The sequence below is a fragment of the Hyaena hyaena genome, unplaced genomic scaffold, assembly GCF_003009895.1.
Source record: "Hyaena hyaena isolate Hyena2069 unplaced genomic scaffold, ASM300989v1 scaffold_195, whole genome shotgun sequence".
In the NCBI taxonomy this organism is placed as follows: Eukaryota; Metazoa; Chordata; class Mammalia; order Carnivora; family Hyaenidae; genus Hyaena; species Hyaena hyaena.
The window spans coordinates 543,093-556,855 of NW_024080827.1; the positions used below are offsets into that span (position 1 = coordinate 543,093).

A 13,763-nucleotide genomic window follows, 5' to 3' on the forward strand; every position below is an offset into this window, starting at 1 on the left:
CCGACCCCGCTCGCTCCCGCGCTCCCCTGCCTTCCTGGGAGCGCAGGCGCGCCCCCGGCCGACCTGCATATTAATGAGGGGCGGGGCGGGGGCGGGGCCGCGGGGGCGCGGCGGCCTCGCGCCCGCGCGTGCCGGGACGCACCGCGGGGGGCGGTGCGATTGTGAGGTGGCGCTGACGCACGTTCCGGAGTTCTTAAGCGGCGAGGGTGGCGGCAGAGGCGGCGGCGGCGCCCGAGCAGGTCTCGGGAGGCGGCGGTGACTGCCGCGAGGGGTGGCGGGGCCGAAGTAGGTGCCCCTGGCTCCGTCACGGTGTCCCTCTTTCACTGACTCCCCCTCCTTCCACCACGGCCGCGCTGCCCCGGATCCGGCGGTTTCCGAGGCGGGGCAGCGGACGGGGCGCCTCTCCTCGCGCTGCCGCCGGCCTCATAAATGAGGGACTTTGGGTTTGGGGTGCTGCAGACCGCCCCGCTCCGAAGCAGCAGCCCCGGGTCCCCGTTCAGCAGCGGGCCGTGCCGTCCCTGCGCCGCGGGGCCCGCCGCGGCCGCTGCCCCGCCGCCCTCCGCCACGCCCTTCGGCCCGCTCTCGCCGCCGCCGTTGCCTGTCACCGGCTTCTCGGAGGCCGCCTCCCCCTTCTCCATCCCCCTCGGCTGCGGCGGCGCGGGCAGCTCGGCAGCCGCCGCTTCCTCTTCCTCCCCGTTCTTGGCGCATCAGCAGACCATGCAGGATGAGCTGCTGCTGGGGCTGACACAGCAGCCGGCGCGGCCGCTCTCGGGGGCGGCGGCCGCGGAGCAACTCCCCAACCACCACCCCAGCGGCGGCACGAACGCGGGTGTGACCCACCTCCTCCCCTCCCAGGACTTCAAACCGAGTCTGCACCACCCCTCCTCCTCCTCCGCCTCCTCCTGCTGCTGCTGCCGCACCTCCTCCCCGCAGGACTTCAGTAAGCGGCAGCAGCAGCAGCTGAGCAGCCAGAAGAGGAAAGAGTTCAGCCCTCCCCACCTTCCCCACCCTCCGGACTCGAAGCCGCCGCCGCCGCCGCCGCTCCACTGCCCCGGCCGGTTCAGTCCGCCGCCGCCGCCGCCCGGCCCGCTCCTCCAGCCGCAGCCGCAGTTCAGCGTACCGCACCCGCAGCACCTCCCGCCGCAGGACTTCGCCCCGCGGCAGCGCCCGGCAGACCTGCCCCCGCTCCCGCAGCTCCAGCCCTCGCCGCCCGCAGCCCCGCGGCGCCGCCACGGAGGCGCGGGTAGCCCTCGCAAGACCCCGGCCGCGGGCGAGGGCAGCGCCGCCGAGCCCCCCAATGCGGGCTTGGCCCCCTCGACGCCGCCGGTGAACCCCGCGCCGGGCTCCATGGAGTCCCCCAACCACCCTCTGCTCAACAGTCCCAGTAACCTCCTGCCCGGCGGGGCGCTCGGCGCGGGCGCCTTCAGCAGCCTGCAGAGCCCGGACCTTCCGCACCCGGGCGGCGGCGGGGGCGGGGGGCCCCCCGGAGGCGGAGGGGGAGGCGGCTCCGCGTCGCCGCCGCCACTGCCGGGCTTCGGCACCCCCTGGTCGGTGCAGACCGCGTCGCCGCCGCCGCCCCAGCCCCAGCCGCCGCCGCCGCCGCCGCCCCAGCAGCAGCAGCCGCCTCCGCCCCAGCAGCCGCCGCAGCCGCCGCCGCAGCAGCCCGGCTCCACGGCCGCCACCCCGGGTGGCGGCGGCGGCGGCGGCGGCGGCGGCTCGCTCAGCGCCATGCCGCCGCCCAGCCCGGATTCAGAGAACGGCTTCTACCCCGGGCTGCCGTCGTCGATGAACCCGGCCTTCTTCCCGAGCTTCTCGCCCGTGTCCCCGCACGGCTGCGCGGGACTCAGCGTGCCGGCGAGCGGCGGCGGCGGCGGCGGCGGCGGCGGCTTCGGCGGCCCCTTCTCGGCGGCCGCGGTGCCCCCGCCGCCGCCGCCCGCCATGAATTTACCTCAGCAGCAGCCCCCGCCGCCCGCGGCGTCGCAGCAGCCGCAGAGCCGGAGGTCGCCCGTCAGCCCGCAGCTCCAGCAGCAGCACCAGGCGGCGGCCGCCGCCTTCCTGCAGCAGAGGAACTCCTACAACCACCACCAGGTACGGCGGGCGGCGGCCCGGCTGCGCCGCGGGGCCGGGGACCAGGGCGACGGCGGCCCCTCGCCCCAGTGAGAGTGGGACTGGGAGGGCGGAGGAGGCTGACAGGGCTCGGGACGCCAGCCCCCGGCGGGGCGGGAGGACGGGCGGGCAGCGGCCACCGTGGGCTGCGAGGCTCCGGTAGGGGGGTCGCGCTGGCAGCCGCCGCGGCCGGGCGCCCCCTCGGACGCCCGGCGTGGCGGTGGGGGCTGGGGCAGTGGCCGAATGGCGCCCGGGGCCGAGGGCTGCGGCGGGCGGGCGCCCCCGACCCGGAGGACCGCTGTCGGCGATCCGCGAGGACGGGCCGGGGGCACGCCGGGCCGGCGGCCCCGGACGAGCGGCCGTGGGAAGCGAACTTGGGAAGGAAGGACCACGATCACCGCAGACGGTGCGTGCGCGGAGCCCGTGACTCTCCCCCGGCGTCCAATGAGGGGACGGGCGGAAAGGCTTTCTTCTCTCGAGTCCGTTTCATTCCGCGGGGGCCCGCGCGAGGTCCGGCCGGGGGAGGCGGTGGCCCGGCGCGGGCGACGCGCCCGCCGCGCCCGGGGCTCCGCGCTGGGCTGTCGGGCGGCGGGAGCGGGGAGCCCGCCCGCGGCCGTTCCCTCCGCCTCGGCCGAGGAGCTCCGCGAGCCGCGCGGCTTCTGCGCCTCTTCGCGTTTGAGGAAGATTTGGTGGCTTGTAAGGCAAAGCTAAACTGGAATCCGCGATTCGTGTGCTACCTCGAAGGGAGGATTCACATATTTTGGCAGCTTTAACCTTTTCGTGAATTACGGGCTGTGTATATTTTGAGTGGCTTAATGCAATTATGAAATAAGGGGCAGGTTTTTTTTTTTTTTTAATTCATCCGGGTCCTTTCCGATTCAAGCTCTTGTTTTGTTATGTCCCCAATACGGTGTTTGAATGACCGCTGGCTTGGTTCATTGACATTGAAAAGAGTATTTTGTTGTCTTTTTTTTTTTTTCCTATTGGATCCAGTCAGCGTTTCTTGTAGTGTGGTTCGTGTGTTTAAGGTCACTTTTGTGATCAGGGACTGAGACAGAAGCAAAATTGGACCTTAACCGGTGCTTGCTTACTCCTGTAACTTTTTCCGTTGACCAGTTAAAGTTTTCAAAGGTTAACCTTTTAAAGGGTGACTACAGTCTAACCAAAGTAACAGTTAAGAGTTCTCTTAAATTGATCAAAGTTAGCAGTCTTTATTTCGAGTCCCTGGTGCCTCCCCTGAGGAGGGAGAATGTGGCCTACGAGGATTGAAAATACGTAATTTTGAAAGAGTATTCCCCTTTCCCATGATTTTCATAATCTCGAGGAGCTGTCTTCTGTGTGTCAGGGTCTTCATTGTTTCACTGCAAACTTGCCACAGAAAATTACTGCGAGGCGCTTTTGTGTCCTTAGAGCCATGATACAGAACATGGGAAGACCATGTGCCATGATTCGTATTTAACCGTAATCTGCTTTTTGTCAGAAGATGGTTCTCGCAGTGAAGTTTAAGAGGTCACACAGCTGTCATATGGAATTTTAGATCACTGGAGGAGAACTTGAACCCTGTATCAGTAAGGAAAGTGAGGCCTTCACGAATGAGGTGATGTCCTCATGGTCCCTGAGCTGTGCCTTTGAACTGGGTGGAGGGCGAAATGGCAGCATATATTCGTGATTACATTGGCATTAAAAAAGTTTTTTTAATAGTTTCTATAGATCAAGTTCTTTAAAAAGAAGAAAGAAAGCTGTCTTACAAGAAGCAGGTTTCGTCTGAAGAATACTTGGCTTGTAGAACTTATTGACATGTATAGTAACTGCATGGTCCATACTTCCTTTGGCTAAATGTTAGGACAAGCTTACTGACAGCGTAACTGCTAGCAATTAGTATTTTCAGAAACCTGCCGTTATTGCCTCTTGGTGAATTTTCCGTTCTTTGGTGACTAAACTTCTATCATAGGTCCTAGTTTGGAATAGAATGTATTTTTGAAAATGAATGAAGTTAATGGAGACTTGTATTATTAAGGTCTCTGCTAGAATAATGAAAGCACATAGTTGTTTTTCTTTAGTACATCTCAGTGGATCCACCTATGGGTAACATCAGATAATTGCTTAACATGGATAATTAAATGAAAGAAAACCAAAAACACTGTAAAAGAAACTACATTAAAATTGGAATAAAATATCTAAAAGTTGAATACACAATACCAGAAAAAGCAAGAAAAAACCCAACCCACATATTTCCCATGCACCCCCTATTCCGAAAGACGATTTTAGTTCATGCAAGATAATAACACCAAATGTTATTACAATCATTCACTTTTGTAGTGGTGCCGTTGGTTTTGGAAACCTAAAGTCTAAACATCTTACTCCTGTTGTTACTCATATCTATTAATTAAAGACCAGATTTTTAATTGTATGCCTAGCAGAATATGGTTGCTTTAAAATCACGATGTAGATTATATTTTCAAGGATCTTTGAAGTTAATTTCAATTTTAAAGTATTTATTTTTTCTTCTTACGTACATGATTCTGAAAGGACAGAAATGTAACTGCCTGGTTCTATTTTAGCAATTGTCATGAAATATCTGCTCGATTCATTATAACTTACAGTGGGCCAGAGGATGAAAACTCACCTAGCAGTAAAGGAGTATGTTTTCATACAGCAAGATCACAAACTTACTACTTTTCATAAACTAATAAGATATGTTTTATTGTCTTTAGAGATTTTTTAAAGATGATGTATATATTCTTAGCTCAGGCCTAAATTTGAGTTTGAATTATAAACTCTTGAAACGCCTATAATTTAAACAGATGTGTTTTTCTCAGCCTCTTCTGAAACAATCTCCTTGGAGCAACCATCAGAGCAGTGGCTGGGGCACTGGAAGTGTGTCGTGGGGAGCAATGCACGGCAGAGACCATCGCAGAACTGGAAACATGGGGATTCCAGGAACTATGAATCAGATATCTCCACTGAAGAAACCATTTTCTGGTAATGTCATAGCACCACCGAAATTTACTCGCTCTACTCCATCCCTGACTCCAAAATCTTGGATTGAAGATAACGTGTTCAGAACCGACAACAATAGTAATACACTCTTACCCTTACAGGTAAGAATGGTATGTAAATGGTCTTATTTCTAATGTTTATCTTTCAAAATAGGAAATTGGGTGGTGGTGGTAGTAGTAGTGGTAGTAGTAGTAGTAATAGTAGTAGCGTTAGTAGTAGTCATAGTAATAGTAGCAGTATGGTAAAATTGACAGATTAAAAAATAAAAAATTTCTAATTTTAAGCATATAATTTAAGAATAAAATACAAAATGATAGAGAAAATGGATATTGTACAGAATTCTCTAAACACACGGTAGAAAAGAAGCTTCCTAAAATGTAGAAAAATCTGCTTTTTCTCCAGTGCATATTGAAGCTTTTAATTGGCAGCTCAAGAATGCCTTAATTTATTAATGTTTAATAGGCCACCAAAATGAGTTTCTCCTCCAGTATAACTAAGCTAAAATGTTAAGCAATTGTGTGTAGGTTTGCCTGTGATCAGCTGTATGTATATTAGAATATACCTAATACAGCTGTGATTATGGCAAAATAATATGAGAGCTTTTTGCATCAAATTAAAATTTGTCGTCACTGGTTCAGTGACTATTTTTTCCTAAATGTGGCCTAATACTTAGGATGATTGGACATTTTTTCAGGCCTTTTTAAATGCTTTATTCATATTATAGTCTAACAAAGGGCCTCATAGGTATTTACGATGAGACTTTTTTTTTTCTCCTGAGACCGTTAGAGGACCAAAGATACAAGATAGAAGGAACTTTGATTGTTTTATTTTCTTTCTTTCTTTTCTTTTTTTTTTTTTTTTTTTTTTTTGTGGGTGGGTGTGGGGAAGAGAACTGCTTATTTCTGATGAAAACTTCTATGCTATTGAAGGTGAGATCTAGTTTGCAGTTACCAGCTTGGGGCTCAGATTCACTCCAAGATAGTTGGTGCACTGCAGCCGGAACATCCAGAATAGACCAGGTAGGCTGCACAGTGTATATTCTTCAGGATCTTGACTAGGAGTTTAGTGTATATATTATGAGTAAGATTTATTATTAACTTTCCAATTATACCTTTTTAAAGCCTATGTCAGAGAGCATTAAAACTATTTTTAAAAGGTCACTTGACTTAACTATCTAATATAAAATGCTTCATTTTCAAATTTATAAGTAATTTATAATTATTTTATTTTACTATTTCCAAGAGTTAAAATTTTGTTTTTGGAAAAAGGAATTATATACCCAGGAGCACCTGACTTTAAACATCAGTCAAACTGAACAGATTTTATCTTTCAGAGTTGTATTCAGTTAGGGACAAAACTACGGATTTGCGTATCATTCAATTTTAAGTGTCATCAGTGTTTCACAGAATTTTTTAGTCACTTCTTGTCATGAAATCTGCTATATTTGTCTTGAGGCATATTTCTAAAAAAGCCAATCTTTAATTTTTTCACCTTTATAAAAACCTTCATGTGTAGTATTTCTTTATTCTAAAATTTGTCACTGCTCATATATACTATCTTCTTGCATATTATCAGTTTCCTATAGAAAAACCGTAAATCAGAAAGCTAGGAATCAGTCTTAATCAAATTACCTTCAAGTCCTTTGTGGTTACAAATTGCTATCTCTTTTCCTACAGACTAAATTTGGATTCAAACTGGGTACCCAGTGGTGAGAATTATTACAGTATGAGTAGCAAACTCAGTCCTCCATGAGGATTCTTTACTACAGAGCTGAAGCTTGAATGAGCATAGACTTGACATTGTGGGAGCCCACTGAATGGAGCTATGTTATCTTTAGCTAAGGCTCTTCTTTAGTTAATTTATCAACATGAGATGATTTTACAAGTAAGAACTGTATAAATAGATTAATAATATGTTTTTAAATCGCTTTCTAACCTGGAGAGTTAGGAGTAACTTCAATAATCTACATTAGCACTTATTTTAGACAGGTCCTACCTATTTACCAAAATAGTCCTGCCAGGATCTCCACTTAGAAATAAGTAGTTATCTCATGTAAATTGTCATTTATTGTTTTGTTAATAATGTAAGTTAGCTCTCCATGTGTTTCTACTCTCTTCTCCACTCTGGCTCAGTTAGGCCATATTAGTGACATTTTTATGGTCGCCCTTTTATGTCGTTCAAATTGAATACGTAAATGCCTAGGAGACGGTATGTTTGAAGAGGAAAATTAGGATAATCATTTTGAAGGTGGCAAGGGACTTGTTTTTAGAAAGGAAGAGACCTAATTATTTGAAGAGCAGGTGTAAGAAGAAGCAGGAGTATCCGTCTATAAGGGATATTAACTGTGGAGAAGAAAGAAGACAGACTAACTGTCACAAAGGGACCCCGGGGGCGGGGGCACATGTTGGGAAATGAGGTTATTGAGATGGTGTCAGCGGGTGGCGTGCTGCAGTGGATAGAAGTGATGACGAAAAAATGAGTTTTCAAACTGGGCTCTACAGAGGTGCCCTTGGGCTGCTCTAAGAGCAGCGCCTCTAGCGCTCCCACGTAGACGTCCGTCAAAGCCTCTCTTACCTGTGTTATAACCGAGTGTTTCACATAAATTCATTTTACCAAAAATGATTTAGGTGCTTAAAGATAGTTTTTTTTTTTTTTCCTTTTGGTTAAGTGTTGAGATATTGGCATTCCCTGCAGACCCTTGAAGCAGAGGTGCGATGTGACGAAGTTGAAGCGTGGTGAAGAAGACGGTAGTGGAAAGTGAACTGACCTAGAAAGAAAGGAGGTCTGAAACCTGAACCTCCTTCCTCTTTCTCAATCTTTATGACATCGGAGGGTATAGTTTATGGGCTTTCATCTCTTTGGGTCATAGTTTCCTGATCTATAAAAGGAGAACCTTGAACTAGATCATGTAAGGCCTTTTGAGCCAGCTCTTACACTTTCTCTGATCCATTTTGGCCATTTCTTTTCCTCCTTATGCCCTCACCCCCCACATACTTTATTTTTAGACTACAAGGGTCTTGGTTTATTGGGGAGAAGGGGTGGGAATTGGACTGAAGCAGTCTAGGTGTACTGTATGGGCTCCCAAATAGTCTTAAAAGCAATGTTGTTCTCTCTTTTGAGTGCCCTACGGTACTTACTATACAAAATTTGTTCTGTGTTTCTATCTTTCCATAAAAGGTTGAGGTATTTGGAGTTGAGGTTCTTAAAAATACAGCAACAGCTACAAACTTTAATTGGTATCTTAAACCATTGGATAGTTTCTCACTATTTGGCAAAGTTAAAATTACAGAAAATTCTTAAGCACTTAAATATCTGGGGAAATGTTTTCATTCTGACATTTCCCCCACAACGTACAACATTTTAATACTAATAAATCTCAGTTAACAAATAATTATTTTAAAACATTTAACTTTCTTTTTCTTTTAGTCTCAAATTGAGTAGGCCTATAAAATATACTGAATTTTAAAACCAGAGACTTAATTCTTGTACCTGCGTACTTGAGGCCTTACCTATACCAAGAACTGGACATGTAATTAATATTCAGTAAATGGGAAAGAAATAGTTTTGTAGATTGGTTTTATTTCAGTTGTATATAATGTTTTTAGGGTTGGTTGGCATTCCCTTATTTTAAGTAATTATTTTCTTATGGAAAGGCTTCAGATTTAAAGCTTTTTAAAAACAAGGGTAAAGTTTTATGCACATTTCTGACTTTAAAATTAATATTGGTATTTCTTTTAATTCCTTTAAGTCTAAGAATACTTTTCTTCAAAATGCTATTAGCTAGTTACGCTTGCAAGAAATCATACTTAGATGTGTGGTTTTTAATTACCTTAAAATTGAATTTTCAATTAGATGTTGAGATTATGGTATATTTATTCATTAATGCTTGAATTTTTTTAAAACAAGTAAATATACTTGTAGCTGAGATTATTACTTACAGGTTTATGTTTGGGACATTAGTTCTCTGTAAATAAAGCAACGTGATACCTTTGAAAGTGTAACATAGCCATAAAGCCTATGAGATGGTATGTCGCCCTGTCCTCTGGCTAAGGGATTATCGGTATATTTAGTTGTGTATTTTTGTTCCTATGGAAGTTTTTGAGCATGTCACATAAACTACCTTAAATTAATTGCAGATGCTTTCCATCAATCTTTAATATCCAGGCTGTTATGACAACATGATGGATGATAACATGGGAGTCTCTCAGAAAATTAGTCTTTGGTGTCTGTATTCACTTCACGCAAAAACAACATATAATAGCAGACCAAGTCCAATTTTTCATTTAATAAAGGATTCCGTAAATTGTGGTTCTTAAATGAGATGAACCTCACTTAAGGACATTGGTAGTCATCAAACTGTAAACATTACTGAAAATGGGAGAATGGGTTCTCTTGTAACCTGCTTAGGTAATGGATGCTTTCTTTTTAAGTTTTGTATCCTGCATTCACTTCTTTAATTGTACTTGATCATTTTTTTAAGTTTATTTATTTTGAGAGAGAGAGCCTGCATGTGCAGGCTGCGTGTGCAGGAGCTGGGGAGGGCAGAGAGAGAGAATCTCAAATGGGCTCTGTGCTGTCCCTGCAGACAGAGTCCTAGGCGGGACTCAAACACACATGACCTGAGCTGAAGTCAAGAGTCAAAACACTCAACCAGCCAAGCCACCCAGGAGCCCCTGTATTTGATACATTCTTATACTGGGTATTTTCTACTTGCCTTTTCATTTAACCCTTATGGATACCTTTGGCCATTTGGGGTCTTTAAAAATTTGAAAAAAAAAAATTTTTTTTTTCAGGCCCCTGTCATAATAATCCTTAGTGAACGTTCAGATTCAGAAAGGAAGCTCAAAACATGTTATGTTCTTTATGTATGAAGTAGTGTTTTAGCTACCCTTGGGATGTATGGGGAGAAGTTCTGTTCCCTCCCTTTGAGAAGGTGAAAGTCGGGTTGGATGAAGAAGGGGTGTCTGTGTGGAACAACCAGAGACTGATGAAGGAGACGGGGAGACAGTGCTGCCTAGTGCGGCAAGACAGTAGCATATCGTCTGCTGCTTGTTCACTGTGGCGCAGCAGCAGTGCATCATCAGGAATGTAAAATCCGTATTTACTTAAAATTGAGGACAATATTAATACAACTTTGCTCTTTTATTTTAAAGCAAAAATTGGAAAACCAAACACAAAAATGCAACAAAAGCTGATCTCTCTGCTTAGCCAGAAGGTTTTATGTTAAAGCATCTGGCATATCTTTAAAGATGACAATATAGGGTTTTTCTATAATCCATCTCCTTATTCTTTGGGATAATATTTCATTTTCAAGAAGCACATGATCTACTTGACGTTTGAAATGAGACAGGGTTTTGCATATATCAAAGTAAAAATATAACATCCCATTGAAATGTTCCCTTTTAATTAAGTTCAAGTTCTTTTTGTACTAATTTTAATATTCTTGACCACTTTGGTTATTTTTCAGCATTGGTAATCTTTTTTTAGGTTATCTTATTTAAGATGAGTATTTAAGATTAGATTACGTTGTTCTTTCTGTGTCTTTCAGTCTTTCTAGAACCGTATAGTTGCATCTCTCAGTCTTTATGGCAAATGTCTGGGTTTAAGAAAATAAGAAAATATTAGAATGTAAGAGGTTACAGTTTTCCCACCAGTGTTTTCTGAGTTTTGCCTGTTCATTGTCGTGGGATTCTGTAATCTCAGTTTATGAAAACCCATTTAAATCAATTCTTTGCCAGATAATTTTCATATTTAAATTAGATTGTTCATAGTGATTCTTACTTTCATGAAACTTCTTGGCTGTTTTTAAATAGTTATGTAGTAATAAATGTAGGTTAAGTTACATTGCTATGATTTTCCATATGTAAGGTAGTAAGTTTGGGTGTGTTTATGTTTACCTTAAAATGGTTTCAGGATTTTCACTTAGATTTTAAACCAATGGCAGTTTTTGTGAACACGAATTTTCTAATATCGTTATTTTAGAAAAATACATGAGTATTTGTTTTATAATTAGATTTATTTCTGTTGTTTTTTTCCAGAAGGTATATTTTAATACCAGTACTTTATTTAATGGAATTATCTGTAATTCAATTTTTAACATGAGCCTATAGGTTTCCTTAAATCCAGAAAGCGATTTTGAGATGTCAGGATTTCTTTATCTGCTCAAGGCTATTTTGTGTTTGGTGCTTTAAAAATCATGTGGGATGCAGCAGCTGCTTACCAAAGTATAAGTAAGCTAGTATTTGTATAATAGCTTTGTTATTTTCTTTACTAAAGCAAGAGTTTGTTTCCTGATGAAAGACTTGAAATGCAAGAGGAAATAAGGGATCTGATAAGTGGGCATCACACCATTTCAATTAGATTTAGGCATTAAATCGAAAGCTATTAATATATGCCGTTGTTTTGAATGACCATTGTCAGTTGATTATCTAGTGGTCGCTAATATTTATTGAATAGCTTGATTATATATTTCCCTTCTTACCTTAAATAATTGCCCCAGTCCATTGACAATGCATATGGAGTTACTTCATGGGTATTACTCTAAATTTTGCTCTAAAGCAAGATCAAACTCAAACTCCTTGAATAGAGTTAGAATGTGACTAAAAAACTAAAAACAAAAAGCAAAAGCCATTTGGGTGGTGGTAATTAGTCACCATTAAGTTCATAGGCAATTAAGGATGAGGAATAGTCTGATTGTGTTAAAAAAAAAAAAAAAATCGGGCGTCTGGGTGGCTCAGTCTGTTGGGCGTATGACTTCGGCTCAGATCATGGTCTCATGGTTCATGGGTTCGGGCTGTCGGGCTCTGTGCTGGCAGCTAGCTCAGAGCCTGGAGCCTATCTTCGGATTCTGTATCTCTCTCTCTCTGACCCTCCCCTGTTCACACTGTCTCTTTCTCTCTCTCAAAAATGAATGAAAACATTAAAAAATTTTTTACAAAAAAAAAAATCAGCCTGAGAAGATAGCCCTAAACCATAACATATTTTTTGTAAGAATTTAAGGTAAATAGATTAGCGTATAAAGTATTTATAATATATCTGAGAACCTATTATGATACAGCATCCCTAATGAGGTTTCTTTGCTTAATTATGTGAACAGTTTTTATCATGATAGTTTACATTTTTTAATTCTATTAATTCTATTTTAAATACATCTTTAATACATCATGTCTTAGTTAACATTTGAGTCCCTATTCCTGGAAGATTTATGGTCCTCTATAGTCTTTGCCCTCACAGAGCTCAACTTAAGTTTGCAAAGTTTTTTTTAAGTAGAGATAAAGTAATGTTCATTCAACAAATATTTGAAAGTCAGCTATATTTCATAATTAGAAGGTCCCTACCCCTAATTAGCTTAGTTTAGTGGGTGAGGCAGGAAAATCAATAAAATTAATTATGCATAAAGTCTAATGGAAGCACTGAAGATGGAAATATTTGGAGAGATTACTAAAATTGTATGTCATTATTGTCCAAGGGCCATATTCTTCTCTATTCTAGTTTTATTTCACTTACTACATAGTACTCTGAGTCTTTTGCTTTTCTATTCTTTCTAAAGTAGACCTTAGGCATTGTCTAGTCTGAAATAATTTTTTTTCTTTTCTAGAAGATAGAGCAGAGCCTAAAGAGGTTTAGTAACATATAAGATCAAGAAGGCCAGCCGTTCTTTAAGTATGGTCTCTGGACTAGCAGTCTTAAGTATCACCTGAGAACTTACTATAAATACACATTCTCAGGGGCCTCTCTAAACTATTGAATTTCAGACTCTGAGCAGAGTCCCAGCAGCAGTCTGGGCCCCAGATGATTGTGAAGAATGCTCATATGTGAGAAGCACTGTTGTAGTTCAGTGATTATCTGTGCCTCCTTCACCAATCAAAGTCATGTTAATGATGTAAAAGAAAGTAAGTAAAGATAAGGAGTACCAGTGTAGCTATATTGTGGTAATGCTAGAGTAAGAACATCTGGTCTAGCATTGTATCTTCAGTATTACTTTGCACACTTCTAAATTCCTCAACAGCAACTTGTTTAGTCTATGATACTGATTCTGACCCCCTAGTTTTAAAAAGTTCACAACCCTAATGTAAACCTCAAGTGGAGTAAATAACTCAACATATTTTCAGGAAAGCTTCTTGGGTTTTTCTTCAGCTTTCCAAAAGACTGGCTCCAAATCATCCCTGGATTGTGGATTCCTTTGGAAAACTGATGAAAGCCATACCCTTTTCTTCAGGAGAAAAGTTACATGTATACACACATACTTGATATTGTGTATAATCTCAGAGATTTCATGGTCCTTTTTGGAGCTCATGGACCCAGGTTAAGAAATGCATAATTCTGATTTCTGCAGGGTTTTTCTCCTACTTTTTTGATTTCTTCCTTTTTCTGTGTTATAGTCTTTTTTTTTTTTTTTTTTTTGAGTTAAAAATGGCCTGCCCTGCCTCTCCTTCATATACAGACACTTGCACAGACACCTACACACACTTAAATGGCGGGGGGGGTCGCCACTGACATGTTTTCGTTTGTTTGGTGATTTGGGGGTCATGGGCCAGAACTTGCTGTGGTAGTTCCCCGTGTGTATTTGTTCAAGTACATTGAGGGTGTGTTGGGCAGAATAACAGTATAAATTCATAAGCATTAAAGATCAAATTCCTTCTAGTAAGCAAGTTGAG

At 44.0% G+C, this 13,763-nt stretch overlaps 1 protein-coding gene across 4 annotated transcripts in view; it reads left to right on the forward strand.

Annotated features, from left to right (window-relative positions):
- Positions 1–214: 214 nt before the first annotated feature.
- Positions 215–13,763, forward strand: part of CPEB2 (cytoplasmic polyadenylation element binding protein 2) — a 70,300-nt gene continuing 56,751 nt past the window's right edge. For 2 of the 4 annotated variants that reach the window (XM_039241567.1, XM_039241568.1), the window contains exons 1-3: positions 215–2,088; positions 4,926–5,207; positions 6,036–6,125. In XM_039241567.1, coding sequence (XP_039097498.1) covers positions 430–2,088; positions 4,926–5,207; positions 6,036–6,125 — 2,031 coding nt within the window. In that variant the 5' untranslated portion in view covers positions 215–429. The remainder of the gene's footprint in view (positions 2,089–4,925; positions 5,208–6,035; positions 6,126–13,763) is intronic. The other 2 variants (XM_039241569.1, XM_039241570.1) reach the window with 1 other exon arrangement.